This window comes from Cetorhinus maximus, chromosome 8, assembly GCF_964194155.1.
Source record: "Cetorhinus maximus chromosome 8, sCetMax3.hap1.1, whole genome shotgun sequence".
In the NCBI taxonomy this organism is placed as follows: domain Eukaryota; kingdom Metazoa; phylum Chordata; class Chondrichthyes; order Lamniformes; family Cetorhinidae; genus Cetorhinus; species Cetorhinus maximus.
The window spans coordinates 73,311,537-73,336,296 of NC_135886.1; the positions used below are offsets into that span (position 1 = coordinate 73,311,537).

The 24,760-nt window shown below is 44.3% G+C and overlaps 1 protein-coding gene across 1 annotated transcript; it reads right to left on the reverse strand.

Moving 5' to 3' along the window:
• Positions 1-449: 449 nt before the first annotated feature.
• On the reverse strand, positions 450-23,339 carry nek12 (NIMA-related kinase 12). The gene is made up of 4 exons (XM_078547037.1): positions 23,233-23,339; positions 14,167-15,366; positions 13,134-13,334; positions 450-1,722 (listed from the first exon to the last, which is right to left on the reverse strand). Exons 2-4 carry the CDS (start codon positions 15,323-15,325, stop codon positions 1,568-1,570), a joined length of 1,515 nt encoding a protein of 504 aa, XP_078403163.1. The 5' UTR covers positions 15,326-15,366; positions 23,233-23,339; the 3' UTR covers positions 450-1,567.
• Positions 23,340-24,760: the final 1,421 nt, after the last annotated feature.

The following is a 24,760-nucleotide window of genomic DNA, read 5'->3' on the forward strand; positions in this document are numbered from 1 at the left end:
TCGCTTTGAGAATATTGGGATAGATATGAAACTGAATGCTGTGCAGCCTTAATTCTCAATTCAAATTTACCTTCACCCACTCAAATTTGTCACTGAAAATGCAATTTTTCAAAATGTTTCTGCTGAAACTGGTTACATCCCAGCAACGTGGTCCATCGAAAAAGTATTACCTTCTGTTTTTCTGAGATTTTTCTGCAAGTGCTGAGAACATTTTTTAATCAAGAATCCCCAGAGAAGGGCTAAGGCTCATTATGGAAACCATGTTGAAATGTCCCTGTCTCCAATTAATTTAAGGCGGGATATATAAAGTGTCAGAAGACTTTTGCGCCAAAAGTTAGCGTTGAATTTGCACCCAGGTGCCGGAGACCAAGGATAATGTGTTAATCCACTGCACCACTAGACAATAAAGGAAAAAGAGAGAGCAAGGTGGTGGTGGGAAGTGCTCTCTGTTCAAGTATTTCACCTTTTTATTTGAAGTACTGTACAATTTTTAAAATACTCTTACTATACATATATTTGATCTTTTTTTTAAAAACCTGCACAAAGAAGTTCAAGTCTACATGGCCAATCTAGTGATACCAATTATAGAGTGCAAGTTCAAACTGGCCTGTAGTACACATCTACCCCTTCCCCAACCATAGGACACACACATTACAAGCTGAGAATCCAAATTTCCCAGTCTGTATCATGATTTCATAGGAATATGTGGCTCCGAAGCTGCCATCTTCTAAATTGGGATTCTTAGGAAAATTAAACAGCCTAGCAGGGAAGGGGTCATACTAAAATGACTCCATGCTTTTATAAAAAGTTTGTAGAAATATCTGGTAAATGTATATTTTTTTTAATTAAAAAAGTTACATGAAAAAAATTATCCCATCTGCACTTTCCTTCACAAAATAGATTAGAAAGAAAGTCTTCAGTCCATTTGATCTCATCCTTCCAGAACACTAATTCTAACTTTTTTTTCATTATAATACCTACTTCTTTTTTCAAATAAGTCCAGTGTCATGTCCCCACAGTCCTGGAGGACCTGCAGAGTAAGATTGCAGTCAAAACTGAGCCACCAGTGTGCAGCTTTCCCAGGCAGCGAAAGAAAAATAAAATTGGTGAAACACCTGTGGACTTCCTAACATGCCAGCTTCATAGTACTTTAGGCGAAAGTTGAGGCAGATGTCAACAGTCAATATTTAGGAGAACCGTATGGAAAATAATACGAAATAAAATTTAGAGAAATAATGGGAACCATCAAGAGAACTGCAGAAAATATAAAATGTAGTGCTTCCCTTAAATTTGGAATGCAACATATCAGCTACCTGGCAACCAACTAACTACAAAATAATAGGGAAGCCCATTACATCCCTGCTCAAAAGATAGGGATATTGTACTGCTGCTTACTACTGCATAAAAGGCAAAAGACTGCAGCAGGCAGCCAGAGACTTAACAATATGTACAGTGGGGTCCTCATCAATCAGTTCTACTTGCAGGAATCAATTCAAGTAGTGCTGTTGTTTTTTTGAAAACAAAAGACAACCAAGGTTCAGTTCATGCTTTGCAGTTGCACACTGGGTCATGCATTTTCTTGATCCATGTTGAAGATAATGTAACAAGTCTCCAAGTGGTCAGATCCCAACCGATGCTCGAAGTGAGGTTGGAGGTCTTCAGGGGTCAAGCCCTTGAGAAACTGATAAGTAACTTCATGGAAAAGCGTCTGACCAATATCATCTGTAAACATAGAGAGATGTCAATAATTTGGTTACAAACTGGGCTGATTGCTGTTAAAGATAAATGCAAATGGATTAACTATCAATTCAAGAACAAGCTCAAGAGTTCTAACTCCAACATTAAATTGCTGGGGTCCACTCCAACAATGCAAGTGTGGCAGAACTAAAGCCCCTCTTCCCATGACCAAAGATGCAAATGCCATCTCAAAGTCTAGGGGCAAGGCCATTTGCATGATTGCAGCTAGGGTAACATGCTTGTGAGGGTGTTTTAGTAGCATCTTCCACGAAGCATCAGAATCTGATGGCGGAGAGAAGCACCCCCCAAAAAAACCTTTATTTCTTCAATCTCCTGCACCCAACAGAGTAAACAACCAACTTGGGGAAGGTAATTTATTCCGTCCAGAATCAGCTACTTTTCCTTAGTAAATGTCTGGAGTCTTTTTAAGGCTCTCACTTGGACTCGAGCCATCTTTCCACTGGAGCAAGTTGCACGGAGGCCTTATAAGAGTGGAATTTCCTGACGCAGCTTGGGAACTCCCCCGGACACACTCCCCTGCTGGCAGGGTAGCAGCAGGTCTGCCAATGTCTCCCTTCCACATCAGAATATAAAGCTGCATTGTAACAGCAGATAATCCTTTCTTTAAGGATTGTCGTGATAAAATTGTTTATTGTTTCTCTGCCCTGATGTGATGCAGAACTCTCAGGAATCTCTAACAATCAATACAATGGCTCACTAGTTTGTTTTCCTGCGACAAAAATGATTTATGACTGCTGTATTTAACCAATAATTCCCTATAGCCAATCATTTTTACAAGCACATAAGTACAATAGTTTAGCCGATCAAAAACCATTATTAAATAAGAATTTAACCAAAATTCCTGATATCAGATCATCTATTACACAGTGCAAAAGCTCAAGTTTTTTTTGAATGGCGCAATTTTGAAGAAAAGTTCATATTGTTCACCAGTTCAAGGTGTACCTAAAGCAGTCTTCTCAAATAAAAGAATAATTAGGGAACTGTGGCAGAAAAAGTCAAAACAAAAACTGAGATGCCCAACTAAAAGCCTTTTGCCAGTGAAGTGGAGAGAGAGGAAGAATCATCATATTTGAAAAGAGTATAGTTTAAAAAAAAATTTCAAAAGAAATAAGGCTGTCCAGTCGACATTCATGATTTGTCAAGTATTCTTTAACCCTATAGACAAGCAAGCAAGATTATTCCACATCTGGTGTATTCTCTGTCCTAACTTCCTTTCTCCCCCATTTAATTGTTGGTGAGAGTCTTCATACTGCAGCACTCTGGAATTGCCATCCTAAATTTCTTCATCTTGCTATTGCCTACCCAATCTTCAAAGTGGATCTCCTTGGCCTACTTTCAGTTGCCTCCCCTAACTTCTCTCCCACTTACTTAGTATCCATTGGTCCTTCTTGTACATTACTTTGAAACATTTTGTCATGTGAAAGATGATAGATGATTGTGCCTTTTAACTTATAAATATAGGTATAAATCTCTTTTCCATGTGAAAGTATGAAGTATTCCTGTATTCAAAGTATGAATATTCTCACTTCTGAGTCAGAGGATTACGTATTTAAACCCTGCCCTAGAGACTCGAGTGCAAAAGCAAAGCTGACACTCCAGTGCGGTACTGAGGGACTGCTACACTATCAGAGGTGCTGTCTTTCAATGAGATGTTAAACTGAGGCCCCATTTGTTTTCTTAAGCGGACATAAATATTCCATGGCCATTACTTCAAAGAAAGGGCAATTCTCTCTCGTGTTTGTCTATTGGATCCTAGTCACTAGTTTGGTTGAACTTATGGATACTGGTTTCATGCTTATTTCGGGATAGCAGAGTTGGTACCATAGAGTAGATCAGCATATCGTTCTTAGGTAGAACATTCTATTATTTACAAAGGAACTCAGCAGCTACACTTGTGTGTTAACAACTCAAACCCTGTCTCTACATTACAGACTAACTATAGACTACTGAGGTAGTCTGCGCTACTCTGCTATTGGATACTAAAATCATGTGATCTTCCATTATAACATTCCTCTTAAAGGTATATTACACATCAGATTACCACATCCCTACCCCTTTACTCAGAAATACATTTTACAGTTACAATTACAATTTTTCTCAAAGTAACAAATTATATACACAGATAAGTAATGAAAATAAAAATACCTCCCACAATCAAATAGATTTCTGTTCTTCTATATAAAAGTGCAGTAGGTATTGTGCACCACAGTTAACACAACTTTCACAAGTATACTTTGTACCCAATATATGATCCAGGAAGTTTCATAATCTTTCACAAATAGCTTTGGATACCTTGGACACAATTACATAAAGTGTGTAGATTTGTCCTAAAACAATAGGGCTCTATACAGCAAAATGGTTTATCATTCAAACCGGTATATAGTGCTGCTAATTTAAACATGTTTAGCAAACTTCTATTATGCTTTAGAAAATTCTCCCATTCCAAAAGGATAATCACACAAAAACTTAAGAAGTCAGTGATCTCACAAAATTACAGAATTGTTACATTGTAAAAGGAGGGTATTCACCCCATTATGTCTGAACTGGCTCACTGAGCAATTCAACTAGTGCCATTTCCCTGTAAACCTGCATATTCTTTCTTTTCAGATAACAGTCTAATTTCCTTTTGAATGCCTCATCTGAACCTGCGTCCACCACACTCTCAGTCAGTGCATTCCAGACTCCAACCACTCGCTGCGTGATGAAGCTTTTCCTCATGTCACTTTTGCTTCTTTTGCAATTACTTTAAATCTGTACTCTCTCCTTCTTGATCTTTTTTCAACAGTGGAAACAGTTTCTCCCTAATCACTCTATCCAGATTCCTCATGGTTTTGAATACCTCTTAAAAGAAAATCTCCTGCTTTCTCTTCTCCAAGCGAAACAGTCCCAACCTCTCCAATCGATCCTATAACTGAAGTTCCTCATTCTCGTGAATTGTTTCTGCACTCCCTCCAATGCTTCACATCTTTCCTAAAGTGCAGCACCCAGAACTGGATGTAATCCCCCAACTGAGGCCAAACTAGTGTCTTATACAAGTTCAACATAACCTCCTTGCTCGTGTACTCTATGCCCTATTAATAAATCGCATATTTATTTCATGTGTTATAACTTTTCTCATAAGTATGTTGAGCTATCAGATGCCTTTTGGAAGTCCATGTACACAGCATCAACAGCATCGCCCTCATCAACCCTCTCTGTTATCTCTTCAAAAAATTTAAGTTAGTTAAACGCCATTTTTCCTTGACAAATCCATGCTGGCTTTCCTTAATTAACCCACATTTGTCGACGTGACTATTAATTTTTGGTCCAAACTATTGTTTCTAGAAGTTTCTCCAACACTGAAGATAAACTGACTGACCTGTAGTTGCTGGGCTTACCTTTAGGCCCTTTTTTGAACAAGGTGTAACGTTTGCAATTCTCCAGTCTTCTGGATCCACCCCTGGGTCTAAGGAAGACTGGCCTCCACAGTGCCTCCACTCTCACTTTCCTCAGTGTCTTTGAATGCATCTCATCCAGTCCTGGTGCTTTATCAGCTTTAAGAGTAGATAGCCTATCAAATAGCTCTGCGTTATCAATTTTAAATTCTTCTAGTGTATTAATTATCTCCTCTCTTACCAAGGCCTGGGTAACATCTTCCTTGGTAAAGACAGAACCTAAGTATTCATTTAATATGAAAACAGAAAATGCTGGAAAAACTTAGGAGGTCTGACAGCATCTGTGGAGAGAAAGAAAGACAGAGATAAAGTTTCGAGTCCATATGACTCTTCTTCAGGTCTCTTCTAGATCTGAGGAGTCATACAGATTCGAAACGTTATCTCTGCCTCTCTCTCCACAGATGCTGTCAGACCTGCTGAGCTTTTCCAGTGTTTTTTGTTTTCGTTTCAGACTTCCAGCATCTGCAGTATTTTGCCTTTATTCATTTAATACCTCAGCTTCCTCCTTGCGTAAATCCTCTTTTTGGTCCCAAATTGGCCCTACTCCTTCTTTTCCCATCCTTTTACTATTTATATGCCTATAGGAGACTTTGGGGTTCCCTTTTATGTTAGCTGTCAGTCTCTTTTCATGCTCCCTCTTTGTTTCTCTTATTTGCTTTTTCATTCCCCCCTGAACCTTCTATATTCACGCTGGTGCTTCATTGTATTATCAAGTTGACATCTGTCATTGGCACACTTTCTCTTCTTCATCTTAAATTCCGTCTCTTTTTTCATCCAGGGAGCTCTGGATTTGTTTACCCTACCTTTCCCTTTCCAGGGCTTATATCTTGCCTGTGCCTGAACTGTCTCTTCTTTGAAGGTAACCCATTGTTCAGCTACCAATGCCAACGGTTGATTGCAATTTATTCGGCCCAGATCCATTATTACTTCATTGATATTGACTTTGCCCCAGTTAATTATTCTTATTCTAGATTGTTCTTTGTCCTTTCCCATAGCCAGCCTAAACCTTATGATACTATGACCACCGTCCCCTAAATGTTCTCCTTCTGATATTCGATTCATTTGGCCCACCTCATTCCCAAGAACCAGGTACAGACAATGTCTCCTTTCTCGCTAGACTATAAACATACTGTGAAAATTTTCGTGAATGCACTCTACGAATTCTTGTCCCTCTCTGCCCTTTATACTACTAAGTCCATATTTGGATAATTAAAACTACTCCATGATTCTTGCATCTCTCTGCAATTTCCATGCAAATTTGTGCCTCCACATCCTTTCCATTAGTTGGTGGCCTAAAGACTACACCGTGCAATGTCACTGCACCTTTTTTGTTCCTTAGCTCTAGCCAAATAGATTCTGTCCTTGACCCCTTTGGGATATCCTCTCTCTCCAGCACTGCAATGCTCTCCTTAATCAATATTGTAACTTGTCTCCCGTTTCTTCCTTTCCTAGCTTTCCTGAATGCCTTGTCTCCACGAGTCTTCAACACCCAGTCCTGCCCTTCCCATTTATCACTATTGCACTTCGGGTCTTCCTTGTATCCCCCTTTACAGCTGAGCCACCCATGGTGCCATGGACGTGGCTTTGGCTGCACTCCCCTGGATGAACTATCATTTTCCCCTCAGTATTCAGAACTGAATACTGGTTGGAGAGTGGAATGCACTCAGGGGATTCCTGGAGTTCCCACATAGCACAGGATGTGTACCCCATAGGTTGGAGCAGCCCTGCCATCCCTTTTTTTGTTAGTTAACAACCTTGCTACTGCTAATAAGCCTTACTGCTGCTAATAAAATGTTACCAATACTAATATTAATATACCTTACCAAAACTAATAACCCTTACTAATACTGATAAACCCTGATAATACTCAATACACTTTACTAATAACAATCAACCCTAATAATGCTTAGTACACCTTACTAATACTGAGAAGTTCTAATAATACTTAATACATCATATAAGTAGTAGGGACTCCTACTTAAATAAAAGGTAAGGCTCCTCAGTTTATTCTCTTGTTTAGAAAAGATAAATAGGAAATACACGCCAGCCAATTACCTAACTGCTTCCCTGTGCTGTTTATTTCTGAATGCGGGCTTTGAACCCACAGACTGGCTCCTGCTGGCAGCAGATAGCCCTGCTCTTCAACAAGTGAAGTCTTGCTTGCTGCGCTGTTTTAAGCCCTACTCTGCTCTTGCTGTTTCCCACTGCTCACCAAGTCTAAATCTAGATAAAGGAAAAGCAACAGTAATACTCATCAGCTAATCAACTCACTGATTTCCAATGATGTCAGAGTTTCATTTTTTTTCTTTCTCTCTCACCTCAGTGATGCTGCTCTGCTTCACACTCCTCCCTGTCTCTTCACAGTGATGCTCACCTGCTTCACACTCCTCCGTCTCTTCACAGTGATGCTGCTCTGCTTCACACTCCTCCGTCTCTTCACAGTGATGCTCACCTGCTTCACACTCCTCCCTGTCTCTTCACAGTGATGCTGCTCTGCTTCACACTCCTCCGTCTCTTCACAGTGATGCTCACCTGTTTCACACTCCTCCCTGTCTCTTCACAGTGATGCTGCTCTGCTTCACACTCCTCTGTTTCTTCACAGTGATGCTCACCTGCTTCACACTCCTCCCTGTCTCTTCACAGAGATGGTGACCTGCTTCACACTCCTCCCTGTCTCTTCACAGAGATGCTGACCTGCTTCACACTCCTCCCTGTCTCTTCACAGTGATGCTCACCTGCTTCACACTCCTCCCTGTCTCTTCACAGAGATGGTGACCTGCTTCACACTCCTCCCTGTCTCGTCACAGTGATGCTGACCTGCTTCACACTCCTCCCTGTCTCTTCACAGTGATGTTGGCCTGCTTCACACTCCTCCCTGTCTCTTCACAGTGATGCTCACCTGCTTCACGCTCCTCCCTGTCTCTTCACAGTGATGCTGACCTGCTTCACACTCCTCCCAGTCTCTTCACAGTGATGTTGGCCTGCTTCACACTCCTCCCTGTCTCTTCACAGTGATGCTCACCTGCTTCACGCTCCTCCCTGTCTCTTCACAGTGATGCTGACCTGCTTCACACTCCTCCCAGTCTCTTCACAGTGATGTTGGCCTGCTTCACACGCCTGCTTGTCTCTTCACAGTGATGCTGACCTGCTTCACGCTCCTCCCTGTCTCTTCACAGTGATGCTGACCTGCTTCACACTCCTCCCTGTCTCTTCATAGTGATATAGTGATGCTCACCTGCTTCACACTCCTCCCTGTCTCTTCACAGTGATGTTGGCCTGCTTCACACTCCTCCCTGTCTCTTCATAGTGATGCTCACCTGCTTCACACTCCTCCCTGTCTCTTCACAGTGATGCTCACCTGCTTCACACTCCTCCCTGTCTCTTCATAGTGATGCTCACCTGCTTCACACTCCTCCCAGTCTCTTCACAGTGATGCTCACCTGCTTCACGCTCCTCCCTGTCTCTTCACAGTGATGTTGGCCTGCCTCACACTCCTCCCTGTCTCTTCATAGTGATGCTCACCTGCTTCATGCTCCTCCCTGTCTCTTCACAGTGATGTTGGCCTGCTTCACACTCCTCCCAGTCTCTTCACAGCGATGTTGGCCTGCTTCACGCTCCTCCCTGTCTCTTCATAGTGATGCTGACCTGCTTCACGCTCCTCCCGGTCACTTCATAGTGATGCTGACCTGATTCACACTCCTCCCAGTCTCTTCACAGTGATGTTGGCCTGCTTCACACGCCTGCTTGTCTCTTCACAGTGATGCTGACCTGCTTCACGCTCCTCCCTGTCTCTTCACAGTGATGCTCACCTGCTTCACACTCCTCCCTGTCTCTTCATAGTGATGCTCACCTGCTTCACACTCCTCCCTGTCTCTTCACAGTGATGTTGGCCTGCTTCACACTCCTCCCTGTCTCTTCATAGTGATGCTCACCTGCTTCACACTCCTCCCTGTCTCTTCACAGTGATGCTCACCTGCTTCACACTCCTCCCTGTCTCTTCATAGTGATGCTCACCTGCTTCACACTCCTCCCAGTCTCTTCACAGTGATGCTCACCTGCTTCACGCTCCTCCCTGTCTCTTCACAGTGATGTTGGCCTGCCTCACACTCCTCCCTGTCTCTTCATAGTGATGCTCACCTGCTTCATGCTCCTCCCTGTCTCTTCACAGTGATGTTGGCCTGCTTCACACTCCTCCCAGTCTCTTCACAGCGATGTTGGCCTGCTTCACGCTCCTCCCGGTCACTTCATAGTGATGCTGACCTGCTTCACGCTCCTCCCGGTCACTTCATAGTGATGCTGACCTACTTCACACTCCTCCCAGTCTCTTCACAGTGATGCTGACCTGCTTCACACTCATCCCAGTCTCTTCACAGTGTTGCTGAGCTACTTCACACACCTCTTGGTCTCTTCACAGCGATACTGGCCTGCTTCACCCTCCTCCCCTCAAGTTCTAAATGCATTAAGCATGTTTTTAAAAATTATACCTTCTTATCTCATCTTTGTTCGGGTGACATATCCACAGGTGATAATGCTACTTCACCCAAGAGTCCAACTTATATGCATAAGTCTAGACAGTGAATGCAACAGGCTATTCAACTTTGTAATGCATCCTGTCCTCACCCAACTTCCATAAACTCATTTATTTACCAGCAGTGTCCACAGGGTGAGGTCTGTGGTGCTGCGGGTTAGTCACTGCCTCCAAGCCAGAAGCTCCGGGTTCAAGTTCCACTCCAGGATCTTGATGGCCAAGGAAGGTGCATTCATATCGCCACTAAACAGGTTGAGTATCAACTTGTAAATCCTTACAACATTCACCAATGGCAGACAATAAGTGAGGGAGAGGTTTCTGGTCAGCCATGTGATGGAAAGAAATTGGAGCCTCTACCATCACTGTCCATAGCTACAACATTCATGTAAAAGTGTTTGTTGCCATAGCAACTCAGGCTACTTGGGGGGGCTATTTGGCTGTTTGGCCGGGGTGGATCAGATTGGTACCAACAGCATGGGGTTCAATCCCCGTTCCATTCAAGTCCCACTTCAGGACTTGATGACCATGGTTCATAGTGCGGTTACAGGTTGATTATCAGCTTGTAAGCTCCTCCAATATGCCTGATGGCAGGCGATAAGAGCAGAAGAGTTTCCTGGTCAGCAATACTGCAGAAGGCAACAGCAAACCACTGCAGTACTTTACCAAGTATAATCATAGACCAATCCAATGGATGTCCATGGTCACCAACACCCTCTCAAGGCATGGTACCTGAAAGAGGAGGAAGCAGAGAACCTAGGACCTTTTGTTATGTTTCAATACCACATATTGCTGATGGAATAAATAGGTTTAAATTGACTTGAGTCCAGACTTGTCCAACCCGCAGCTCACAGGCGACGTCCAGTCCCCAAAGACCCTCTATGCGGCCCCGGAACCAATTTTCAAAATGCCGTTCAAACAGTTAAGCTGGAGTAGAAGCTTCTGCAAGGAGCTACTCCTCCAATCACAGGCCACTTCTCTCCTGTATTTACTGCTGATTTGCCGCTCCCACTGCAAACATGGGGGAGAAACATTGTGATTGGAGGAGCAGCGAACACCAGGTTAATTTGCTGGGGAGAAAGAGATTTTTTTTCAGGTGCAGTGGAGAGAAAGAGAGAGAGCGAGAGCTAGAGAGGGGGGGTGGGGCTGTGGGAAGGAGAGTGCATGTGGGGGGAGGGTGAGAGAGAGCGTGTGTGTGGAGGGGTGGAGAGAGAGAGAGTGAATGTGTGTGTGTGTGTATTTGGGGGGGTGGGGGGGGAGTGAGAAAGTGCATGTGTGGGAGTGAGTGTGTGTGTGTGTGTGTGTGTGTGTGTTTGGGGGTGGCGTGGAGTGAGAGAGTGAGAGTGTGAGTGCGTGTGCATGTGTGCGTGTGCGCGTAAGAGAGAGAAAGAGTGGGAATGTGTGAGTGAGTGAGTCAGTTTGTGGGAGAGTGTGTGTGTCTGCCTTACTCCCAGTCTCAGGTTTCTCACTCACTCTCGCCACAACACACCAACACATACACACACCCACTCACAGTGGGTTAGGGTGAGTGAGTGAGTACCCTGACACTGGGAGTAAGCCTTTCACACAAACTCTGACCCTCTCGCACTATGGTTATTTTTATTAAAAGAAACTCTACGCTGGTTGGAGTCATTCCCAGCACAAAGGAAGATGGTGGTTAAAAGTTGTCAGCTCCAAGTCATCACTGCATGAGTTCCTCAGGGTGGTGTCCTCGGCCCAACCATCTTCAGCTGCTTCATCATTGTCCTTCCTTCCATCATAAGGTAAGAAGTGAGGATGTTCGCTGATGATTGCATAATGTTCAGATACTGAAGCAATCCACATCCAAATGTGGCAAGACCTGGACAATGTCCAGGCTTGGGCTGACAAGTGGTAAGTAACATTCATGCCACACAAGTGCCAGGCAATGACCATCTCCAACAAGAGAAAATCTAACCATCGCCCCTTGACATTCAATGGCATTATCATCACTGACTCCCCCACTATCAACATCCTGGGGGCTTACCATTGACCAGAAATTGAACTGGACTATCCATATAAATACTGTGGCTACAAGAGCAGGTCAGAGGCTAGGAATCCTGCAACAAGTAACTCACCTCCTGACTCCCCAGAGCCTGCCCACCATCTACAAGGCACAAGTCAGGAGTGTGATGGAGTATTCCCCACTTGCCTGGATGAGTCCAGGAGCGGGCAGCTTCAACAACCTCAAGAAGCTCGACACCATCCAAGGCAAAGCAGCCTGCTTGATTGGCACCCTACCCACAAACATTTACTCCCTCTACCACCGATGCACAGTAGCAGCAGTGTGTACCATCTACAAGATGCACTGCAGGAACTCACCAAGGCTCCTTAGACAGCACCTTCTAAACACATGACTGATACCATCTAGAGGGACAAGGGCAGCAGATGCATGAGATCACCACCACCTGGAAGCTGCCCTCCAAGCCACTTACCATCCTGACTTGGAAATATATCACTGTTCCTTCATTGTCACTGGGTCAAAATCCTGGAACTCCCTCCCTAACAGCACTATGGGTGTACCTACATCACATGGACCGCATGGTTCAAGGAGGCAGCTCGCCACCCCCTTCTCAAGGGCAATTAGGGATGGACAATAAATGCTGGCCCAGCCAGTGACGCCCACGTCCCATGAATGAATTTTAAAAATTATTAATTTTCAACAGAACAATTTATTGCTTTGACATTGCTTCATTTTTGCTCAGCAAGTCATTTCTTTTCTAAATACCACAATTTTTTTTTGAAATTCAGTTTAATGCTGTGCCAAACATTATCTTTCTGAAATTTGCTCATCGGTCCCATGAGTGAGAAAAAAAAATGGAAATGTACCCCCATCGGCCCAAGCAAAAAAAGTTCAAAAAGCCTGCCATATCATGACATAAGAAGATGCAGGTTTTCATCCATGACTACTCAACACTGCAACTCCATTGTACAATCATAAGGAAGGACGAAGCATAGGCCAGAGAGAGAAGTCAATTGGAGGGTCAGGCACCTTCTGTTGCTCATTTACAACTTTTAGGAGCCAACAGCAGCATAGTAGGAATGTCTCCAGTCTGTTCTCTCAGCTGATTAGTTATGTGGAGCGACAATAAATAAGCTCACAAACAATATTAACATTGACTGAATGTTGCTATGAAGAATTTGTTTTGCTTCTCAACAAATTAACACAGGAAAGAAAGGAATCCATGGGGGAAAAAAAATAAATCAAATTACTCTGGGATTTCCATTTCATAAGTCTGTACTTTTTTTTTTAAGGTCACACAACATTCTGATGTATTCTTATAAAGACATGATATAACAGCCCATGTACTAATTAATAGATAGCAGGACAGTAAGCCAGAATCCATGCATTATCTCTTCCATTGCAGAGTTTTTGAACATTTCATATGCCTTCCTACCTATACACTTCTCTCGCAGAGTCTTAATGGTGCTGGACAGGTTGACAGCAGCTTCTTTTTGATCGTCTCTTTCTTCTCGAAATGCTTCATTATTTGCCTCAACTTCCATGGCTGAACGAGCGTTACATACTATCTCTGCAACATCGTCCTCCCATTCCTCAAAATCATCGGGGTACTCTGTAAAGTCCACCTCATCAGTGGCTACCAATCATAAATATAAACAAAGATTAGAACAGGTATATACGCTTAGTCACAACTCATTCATACATTCTCAGGATGACATCACAAATTGAGTTTCCTGTTTAGATAACATGTTTTGAAGTGAGCCACTAACCTTAACACTTTGACAAGCAATGCTTAGGTACATTCCTTCAGATTGTATCGCTCTTTTTCTTTAATTACTCCTATTTCTCCTAATAGACTGTTCTACTGATGTCATCACAAGATCTCATAAATAGCAATGAGATGAACCAACAACTTATATGTTTATATGGTGTTGTTTGTTAAGGGATGAATATTGGCCAGAATACCAAGTGACAATAAATAAAACTACAGAAGTGTAGATTCTAGATTTTTAACAAGACATTAGGTGTTACAATGTGGAAGACATAATATCATTGTCACTAGGATTTCAGTAAAGCATAATGGTGTGAAATGTTTAATTTAAGTGGAGATAATATGAAAATACACAATAAGTGTTTTTAGAGTTTATCCTTCAAAACTTGGATTGAGACAGGGACAATACTTGATCATTTATATCTGAGCAAGTATGGATGTGATATCTTGTTATAACACTATAATGAAGGACAAGTGAGTTATAGGTTTTTCACTTCTCATTGATGATTGTGTGGTGACAATAATCTGAGATGATAAATTAAGACTATTACCAAGAAATGTATTGGATCAATAGTAAAAGGTCCTGACAATATTTGCTTTGGCATACTGGTAATTTGCTAAAGATACCAAGTAATAACACTGGAAGTATTGGGGATTAAACAAAAAGTAGCAAAATTGATTCTAAATACCAAACTACCTTCTGTCTCTTCAGAGGTTTCAACACTTGAAGGTGGTACTGATATTTCATTGTCCTCTGCATGCTCCTCTACCGAGGACAAACTATCCAGATCAAAGTCATCAGAGTAATTACATTTATCTCCTTCATCACTGGGCCCCATGTTTTCGCACACCTCTGAGGCCATCTCTTCTATGTTTTTATCACTAAGACGATGTGAAGTTGAGACTGCTTTGGTGTTCCCAACACACATGCCCTCTTCACAATGATCCAGAGATTCCTGTAGGTCATCAGTGATCTCATCACTCTCTTTCTTAGCCAAGTGCAGATGTTTTACAGAATGATATCTTGTGAGCTGGGATTCCTGATCTCTGATGAAGAGCTTGAGGTGTTCTTGAACATAAGGTATTTTGAGGATAGTGCTGGCACTAGGCCTTTCTTCAGGGCACTTGTTGAGAATGTTTTTGATCAAATCTTGCAGGTTTTCTGAGTAGCTCTTGGGTACACAGGCATATTCTCCCCTTACAATTTTATAAAACAAACTTAAGAGGTTCCTTGCATGAAAGGCAGGTTCCAAAGCACAAAGTTCAAATAAAAGGCAACCAAGTGCCCAGATATCAGACTTGGAACTATAGGGAATATCTTGACAGAGTTCAGGGCTCAAATAGCATGGTGTGCCAACACAGGTATTTGCCATATCCAAAGTGTGTGTCATCACTTTCGAAATTCCAAAATCCCCAAGTTTAACCGTGCCTTTTTTTGTAAGAAAGACATTGGATGTTTTAATATCTCGATGAAGAATCTTCAGGGAGTGAATGTACTGAATGGCCATAACTAACTGAACAAGCCAACGCATAATATCCTCCTCAGCAAAGGACCCCTTCTCTTTTTGAGACTGGATTAAGTCATCCAAAGTACCACCATCACAATAATCTTGCACAATGAAGACATATTCTTCTTGGTCAATGAAGTACTCATGACAAGTGACAATGTGAGGGTGCTTGAGTCTGGTCAAAATGGTTGCTTCCTGCATTACAGCTTCTTTGGTTCTAGTCTTAAGTGAGGAATCAATCTTTATTCTTTTGACAGCATACAACTTTTTTGTTTCTATATTATTCATTAAGAGGACCTCTGCACTTGCACCCCTTCCTATTGTCATAACATTCTCGTATGTCTCCATGTTATTTTGTTCAGTCACAGTTGAGGGGTTTTGAGGTTACGCTATATATGCACAAAAGATAGATAACAAAAAATTGTCATTTCTGCTCAGTTTGCATAACGAGACACAGTGAAAAAACTATAATTTACATGATCCTTAATTAATAATTACTTGCCAATTAGTTAGCAAGAATTATTTCTGTGGCAGACCAACAGTGAAGTGCCTTTGAAATATTGGGCACAGGCTACAATTTATGATTCTCTACATGCATGTTCTTGATGTTTATGAAAAGGCTGAAAGGTCAATACTCTTTTGCGGGAAGAGGAGAAGGGAGCAAATTTTCAATCTTTACTTATTTGTCATTTCAATAAATGCTACAAATTTAGTCATAGTTTCCTGTACCAGAAGCAAAAAAAACATTTTTTACTAAGGAGCAAACTACTTTGTATTCATCACACTATATTTCCCAATCAGATATGGGGCAGAGGCAGTGAAAGTTGACAAAATGCAAACAGGCAATCTTAGTGATGGGAAGAATATAAGGTCTGAAACCCAACTTCAGGAAGCAGAAAGTAAGGGTACCAACAGTCCGCTCCTGTGAGAATGGTCAGGGCAAGATAGCAATAGTTTCCTACAGCCTGTGACAGTGGTTGGCAAAGGATAGCGATAGGATTGTTTGCTGGCTTCAAGGCAGAAAGCAGAAAGTGGGAGCAAAGGGTAGATGTTCAGAGTGTCAGAAGTTGGGAAGTGGTGTTCCACAAGGATCAGTGCTGGGACCACTGCTCTTCACAATTTCCACTAGCGATTTGGACTCTGGAATCAAATACACAATTCCTAAATTTGCAGATGATGCAAAATTGGGCAGAGGACTGCAACAAATTACAGGGGGTTATTAATAAACTTGTAGAATGGGCAAATAATTGGCAAATGAAGTTCAATACAGCCAAAATTGGGAGAGCTGTCTCACAGACCAGTCAAGCAACAGCCTGAAGTAGTCATACTCACAAATCATACCTCACAGATCATGTCCCAGACAACACCATCAGCATCCGAGTATGTCCTGACCCACCGACAGGACAGACCCAGCAGTGGTATACAGTCAGGAGGGAGTTGCCCTGGGAATCCTCAACATTGACTTTGGCCCCCTTGAAATCTCACGGCATCAGGTCAAACATGGGCAAGGAAACCTCCTGCTGCTTACCACGTACCATCCCCCCTCAGCTGATGAATTCATGCTGCTCCATGTTGAACACCACTTGGAGGAAGCACTGAGGGCAGCAAGGGTGAGAATGTACTCTGGTTGGGGGGCTTCAAAGTCCATCACCAAGAGTGGCTAGGTAGCACCACCACAGACTGACTGGCCAAGTCCTAAAGGACATAGTTGCTAGGCTGGGTCTGCAGCAGGTGGTGAGGGAACCAACCAGAGGGAAAAACATACTTCACCTCATCCTCACCAATCTGCCTGCCACAGATGCATCTGTCCATGACAGTATTGGTAGGAATGACCACCACACAATCCTTGTGGAGAACAAGTCCTGTCTTCATACAGAGGATATCCTCCATTGTGTTGTGTGCCACTACCACCATGCTAAATGGGATAGATTTCGAACTGATCTAGCAACTCAAGACTAGGCATCCATGAGGTGCTGTGGGCCATCAGCAGCAACAGTCTGTAACCTCATGATCCTGCACATCCCATATGGCCATAAGACGTAGCAGCATGTAGGCCATTTGGCCCATCGAGTCTGCTCTGCCATTCAATGAGATCATGGCCGCTCCGATAATCCTCAACTCCACTTTCCTGCCTTTTCCCCATAACCTTTAATTCCCTTACTGATTAAAAATCTGTCTATCTCAGCCTTGAATATACTTAATGACCCAGCCTCTACAGCCCTCTGCGGTAAAGAATTCCACAGATTCACTACCTTCTGAGAGAAGAAATTCCTCCTTATCTCTGTTTTAAATGGGCGACCCCTTACACTGAGATTATGCCCTCTGGTCCTAGACTCTCCCACGAGGGGGAACAACCTCTCAGCATCTACGCTGTTGAGCCCCCTAAGAATCTTCAATAAGGTCGCCTCTCATTCTTCTAAACACCAATAAGTACAGGCCCAACTTATTCAACCTCTCATAAGAAAATCCCTCAATACCCGGGATCAACCTAGTGAATCTTCTCTGGGATGCCTCCAATGCCAGTATATCTTTCCTTAGATAAGGGGACCAAAACTGTTCAGTATTCTAGGTGTGGTCTAACTAGTGCCTTGTACAGTTTTAGCAAGACTTCCCTATTTTTATACTCCATTCCCTTTGAAATAAAGGCCAACATTCCATTTGTCTTACCTATTACCTGCTGAACTTGTATGCTAGTCTTTTGTGACTCATACACGAAGACCCCAAATCCCTCTGTGCTGCAGCTTTCTGCAGTCTTTCCCCATTTAAATAATATTCACCCCTTCTATTCTTCATGCCAAAGTGCATAACCTCACATTTTCCCTCATTGTATTCCACCTGCCAAGTTTTTGCCCATTCACTTAACCTGTCCTTTTGTAGACTCTGTGTCATCCTCACCACTTGCCTTCCAACCTATTTTTGTGTCATCCGCAAACTTGGCAATGGTACATTCACTTCCCTCATCCAAGTCAATATATATTACAAATAATTGTGGCCCCAGTATTGATCCCTGTGGCACTCCATTAATTACAGGTTGCCATCCTGAAAATGCCCCCTTTATCCCAACTCTCTGTCTTCTATTAGTTAGCCAATCCTCTATCCATGTTAATATACTACTCCCAACAACATGGGCTCTTACCTTATTAGGTAGCCTTATGTGTGGTACCTTATCAAATGCCTTTTGGAAATCCAAATATATTAGATCTACTGGTTCCCCTTTATCTATCCTGCTTGTTACCGTCTCAAAGAATTTTAATAAATTTGTCAGGCATGATTTCCCCTTCATGAAGCCATGCTGACCCTGCTTGATTAGATTATGTATTTCTAAATGCTCTGCTATTACATCCTTTATAATAGACTCTGACAATTTCCCAATGACAGATGTTAAGCTAACTGGCCTACAATTACCTGATTTTTGTCTCCCTCCCTTTTTGAATAAGGGTGTTACATTGGCAGTTTTCCAATCCTCTGGCATTTTTCCAGAATCTAAGGGTTCTTGTAAGATTACTACCAATGCATCCACTATCTCGGTATCTATTTCCTTTAATATCCTAGAATGCAACCCATCAGGTCCAGTGGACTTATTGGCCTTTAGCCTCATTAGTTTCCCTAGTGCTTTTCCTCTGGTGATAGTTATTGTATTTTTTTCCTCCCCAACTTTTTTCCCATTGCTTATTTAGTATTTTTGGAATGCTATTAGTGTCTTCTACCATGAAGACTGATGCAAAGTATTTATTTAACTCCTCTGCCATTTCTTGGTTCCCCATTATTATTTCCCCAGCCTCATTCTATAAGGGGCCCATGTTCACTTTGGGCCTATCTCTCCCTTTTCATGTATTTAAAGAAGCTCTTACTGTCTCTTTTTATATTATTTGCTAGTTTACCCTCAAAGTTTATTTTCTCTCTCTATTATTTTTTGGTCATCTTTTTTGGTTTTTAAAATTTTCCCAATCCTCTGGTTTACCACTAATCTGTGCTACATTGTATGTTTTTTCTTTCAATTTGGTACTATCCTTAACTTCCTTGGTTAACCATGGTTGGTTTATCCCCTTCTTAGAATCCTTCTTCCTCACTGGGATATATCTTTGTTGTGAGTCACGAGCTACTTTCTTAAATGTCTGCCATTGTTCATCAACCGTGTTTTCCGCTAAACTCCTTTCCCAGTCCACTTCAGCCAACTCTGCCGTCATTCCTTTGTGATTACCCTTATTTAAGCTTAGTACAGTTCCAACCCAAGTTTCTCACTCTCAAACTGAATGCTAAATTTTACCGTGTTATGGTCACAGTTTCCTAGGGGGTCTTTTACTCTGAGATCATTTATTAAACTGCCTCATTACACGTTACCAGATCCAAAATAGCCTGATCCCCGGTTGGATCCACAACATATTGTTCCAGGAAACTGGTCCGAATACACTCTATGAATTCTTCCTCACGGCTACCTCTGCCAATTTGATTTTCCTAATCTACATGAAGATTAAAGTACTGCCTTTTTTACATGCCCTCATTATCTCTTGATTTATTCTCTGTCTTACAGTATAACTACTGTTAGGGGGCATATAGACTACTTCCACCACTATCTTCGTCCCCTTGTTATTTCTTACCTCCACCCATATGGATTCTACATCTTCCGATCCAAGATCATTTCTTGCTATCGTACTTATTCCAACTCGTACTAACAAAGCTACCCCACCACCCTTTCCTTCCTGCCTTTCCTTTCAAAAAGTCACATACCCATGAAAAGTTAGTTCCCAGCTTTGTAGCCATGTTTCCGTAATGGCTATAAGATCATACCCATTAACCTCTATTTGTGCGGTTAATTCATTTATTTTATTCCGAATACTACGTGCAACTAAGTAAAGTAATTAATTTTGCCTTTTTACCATTTTATCCTCCTTTGACCCTATTTGCTATAGTCTTTTATTATGTTTGCACACTCTGTCCCTTCCTGTCACACAGTGGGTATCATTACCTAAATAGCCGCCCTGCAATGCTGCCATGTCCTTTTGCTTTGTACGCCTACATATCCCCTCTCCAGGACACTCCTCCCTCTTTGTCTTCCTCTCTCTTCTCTCCTCCCCTTCCTCCTCCGCCTCCCCCCTCCCCCCCTCAATCCCCCCCTCAATCCCCCCACCCCAACCCCCACCCCAACCCCCACCCCCACCCCACCCCCCTTGTGTTCCTCTCTCTTCTCTCCTCCCCTTCCTCCTCCGCCCCCCCCCACCCTCCCCCCAAACCCCCTCCCCCCACCCACCCCAACTACCCCCCCAACCCCCCTCCCCCCCACCCTCCCCCACCAACCCCCTCCCCCCGACCCACCCCCACCAACCCCCTCCCCCCCACCCTCCCCCACCAACCCCCTCCCCCCGACCCACCCCCACCAACCCCCACCCCATCCCCCCCACCAACCCCCACCCCATCCCCCCCACCAACCCCCACCCCATCCCCCCCACCAACCCCCCCCACCCCCAACCCCTCCACCCCACAACCCCCAACCCCCCCACCCCACAACCCCACCCCACCCCACCCCCTTGTCTTCCTCTCTCTTCTCTCCTCCCCTTCCTCCTCCGCCCCCCCACCCTCCCCCCAACCCCCCTCCCCCCACCCCGCACCCCCTCCCCCCCATCCACCCCCCCCACCCACCCACACCCCCCAACCCACCCACCCACTCACCCCCCCCACCCACCACCCACCCCCCCCCACACCCCCTCCCACCACCCACCCCCCCACCCCCCCTCCCCCCACCCACAACCCACCCCCCCACCCCCCCTCCCCCCACCCACACCCCCTCCCCCCCACCCAACACTCACACCCCCTCCCCCCCACCCAACACCCACCCATTCCCCCCATCCCCCCCCACCCCCCTCACCACCCCCCTACCCCCCACCCCACCCCACCCCCCCACCCCCCCCACCCCCCCATCCCAACCCCCCCACCACCCCCCACCCCCCCATCCCAACCCCCCCACCACCCCCCACCACCCCACCCCCCCCACCACCCCACCCCCCCCACACCACCCCCCCCACACCACCCCCCACCCACCACCCCCCCCCCACACCACCCCCCCCACACCACCCCCCCCACACCACCCCCCACCCACCACCCCCCCCCCACACCACCCCCCACCCACCACCCCCCACCCACCACCCCCCACCCACCACCCCCCACCCACCACCCCCCACCCACCACCCCCCCCCCCCCCCACCACCCCCCACCCACCACCCCCCCCCACCACCCCACCCCCCCCCCACCACCCCCCCCCCCCCCCCACACCACCCCCCACCCCAACACCTTTATTTAGTTTAAAACCCTCTCTACAGCCTAGGACACTGGTCCCAGCACAGTTCAACTGAAGCCCATTCCACAGGAACAGCTCCCTTCTACCCCAGTACGGTGCCAGTGCCCCATGAAGCAAAACCCATTCTTTGAGCCACGCATTTAACTCCTTGACTTTTTTACCCTATGCGAGCTTGCCTGTGGCTCAGGTAGTAATCCCAAGATTATTAACTTAGAGGTTCTGCTTTTTAATTTAGCTCCTATCTGTTCAAATTCTTTCAGCAGAACCTCCTTTCTAGTCCTAGTAATGTTATTGGTACCAATGTAGGCAAAGACAACTGGATCCCTCCCCTCCCACCCCTCCCACTCCAAGTTCCTCTCCAGCCCTGAGGAGATGTCCTTAACCCTGGCACCGGGCAGGCAACACAGCCTTCGGGATTCACGCTCATGGCTGAAGAGAACAGTATCTATCCTCCTAATTATACCGTCCCCTACCACTACTATGTTCCTACTTCCTCCCCATACTTGTAAGGCTCCCTGCACCATGGTGCCGTGGTCAATTTGCTCATCCTCTCTGCAGTCCCTGCTCTTGTCCACACAGCTTGCAAGAAAGTCGTAACTGTTGGACAACTGCAGAGGCCGAGGCTCATCGAGCGCTACCCCTTGGGTCCCCAGGCCTGCCTCACCTGCAGTCACACCCTCCTGTCTCTGATCACAGGCCGAATTTGAATTACCTAATCTGAGGGGTGTGACCACATCCTGGAGCAAAGTGTCCAGGTAACTTTCCCCCTCCCTGATGTGGTGCAATGTTTGCAGCTCAGACTCCAGCTCCTCAACTCAGGTTCCTCGAGCTGCAAACACTTACTACAGAGGTGTTCGCTCTGGATCACCTTGGTGTCCAGCAGCTCCCACATGTTGCAGCAGCAACACATCACCCATCTAGCCATCACTATAGTATTTTAATTAATTTATTAATCAAAAACTCTAGTATCCCTGCTTTTGTATCACTTATATTTATATAGTGCCTTCAACATAATGAAACATTCCAGGGCACTTCACAAAGCATTATAAAACAAAGTATGACACCAAGTCACAACAGGAGATATTAGGTCAGATGACTAAAGCCTTAGTCAAAGAGGTAGGTTTTAAGGAGCTTCTTAAAGGAGGAATTCAAGGTAGTGTGGCAAAGAGATGTAGGGAGGTAATTCCAGATCTTGGGGCCTTTAGTGGAACAATCATAATTGGGAATGCACAAGAGACCAGAATTAGAGGAGCGTTGGTATCTCAGGGGATTGTGGGGCTAGAGGAGATTACAGAGATAGGGAGGGGCAAGGCCATGGAGGGATTTGAAAACGAAGGTGAGAATCTTAAAAACAAGATGTTGCTTGACTGGGTGCCACAGGAGGTCAGACAACTCAGGGATGATAGGGGAATGGGGCTTGGTGCGAATTAAGACACGGGCAACAAGAGGGTAGAATGTGGGAGACCAGCCAGTAATAGTCAAGTCTCGAGGCAACAAAGGGTTTCAGCAGCAGATGAGCTGAGATTGGGGACATTCTGTGGAAATAGGTGATCTTAGTGATGACACGAATATGAGATCAGAAGCTCACCTTGGGATCAAATACGTGACACGAACGTTGTAAATAAACTGGTTTCATCTCAGAATGTTGCCAGGGAGAAGGTTGGAGTTGGCGACTAGTGGACAGAACTTGGGGGCGGGGACCCAAAAATTGATGGCTGTTCAAGATAAGAACAGTCTGCTCCAGCTGTGACAGTGGCCAGGATGGGTGTGTGATCCGTGGTGTCGAAACGGAGTTTGCGGCACGGACCGAAAATGCTGGCTTCAGTGTTAGCGAATTTGAGCAGGCGCTGAGAGCCGAGCGAAGGTAAGAGTCAGGGTCGCCCCCTGAGCTGGGCCGGCTCCAGCTTCACTAACTCGGTCCTAATTTAGTCTCGAGGTGGCCTCCTGCTGCCCCCGCACTCACTCTGCTCCTGGAGGGGCTTTCCTCTCTCTTTCGCCCCGATGTCAGGTCGGCCGACCCTCCCACTCCAGTCGATTGCACCCTCTTCATCTGTTTCCGGCGTCTCCTTGTCTCTCGGGAAGTGACGTTGTGCTCACCTGCCGAGGTAAAATCCGGCAGCCAATCAACGGTAGAGCTGAGGTCACCAGGTAACAACCACCTAAATGCAAAGCAACACAACTAATCCTTAATTTATACCCTTGTTATTGTGTCATCAAATAGTAAAGTGTTTATTCTTAAATTTCGAACACTTCCATCTCCTCAATCTCTGGTGAACAAAACCAGTCATCTTTTATATTTAAGTCGACCTATCTTGTGTTTATTTTACGGAGCTCCAATAATATTTAAGACGATATGCAGATTTCCACTATCTACTGTTACGGTTGTCAATTTCCCCATTTTAATCCTTCTGTAAACGTGAAACTCTAACCACTGTACCTGATAGTCTTGGTCTCGAGTTCATGTAAAACTCCCCGAGGGATCAGCTAATATTACGTAAACCAGAATAACTTTGGCCCCCAGCTGAAATTTTACTAGAAGACCTGTTTCTCCGCGATTATTTTCCACTCCATTGAAGATTTTACTCTTTAGGATAAGCTTTTCATATTCCCAAAATGCACTACAATAAACTATCATTTCCTGTAGCTCTGATGGAAGATCACAACTTGATATGCTACCAGACCAGCTGAATATTTCCAGCATTTTTTTAATTTCAGATCTCCTGCATCTACACTAATTTGCTTTTGCATTTCACTATATCTTTCTAATCCCTTAGATCAGTTGGTGATTCTGTATTCATCCATGCCCAATTTAGTACTACAAATTCTGGCTACTAGTTTTCCCAGTCTTAAGTCACCTTATATAATGATTTGCCCTTATATACTGCTTCAATAAATTATCAAATTTAACATCATTAACTGTTAAATATGTACTTGCACACGAGGCACGTAACTGCTGATTCTTTCTTCAATCTTTCACCATTTACACTTGTTAACAATGTTGTGCAAGTACTTTCACCTCAGACTTTCTTCCTAGATCCCTTCCTTTGGTTATTGGAGCAACTCTCTCTCTCCTCTCCACCCCCCGTATAAAAGTGTAGTTTCAATACTGCATTTGGAACAAACAGCTAAGTAGGTATGGTATTACTCTTTGAAAATATTATGAAGCACATCAAACTTTACAGGAGATGACAGACAGTAAGTAACCTACCAAGCACAACTGTGGAAAGTAACTTTTCATGGTTCATGCTTCAAGTTACCAAAAGACAGTTCCTACATTTGCCTAGAATGGAATATTTTTTTCTGGTAGCACCAAAAGCACAAAGGGAGAAGGTTGCCCATTAGATTACCATTAGTTTCAAAATCACAAGGGAGAAAATTTGACTACCACTCCAATTTTTTTTTAAAAAGGGGCTGTGAATGCAGCACTTTGACATATGTACCTTAAATTTTACTGTTCTTCAATCAAGGCTGTTAATAGTTTACTGCCATAA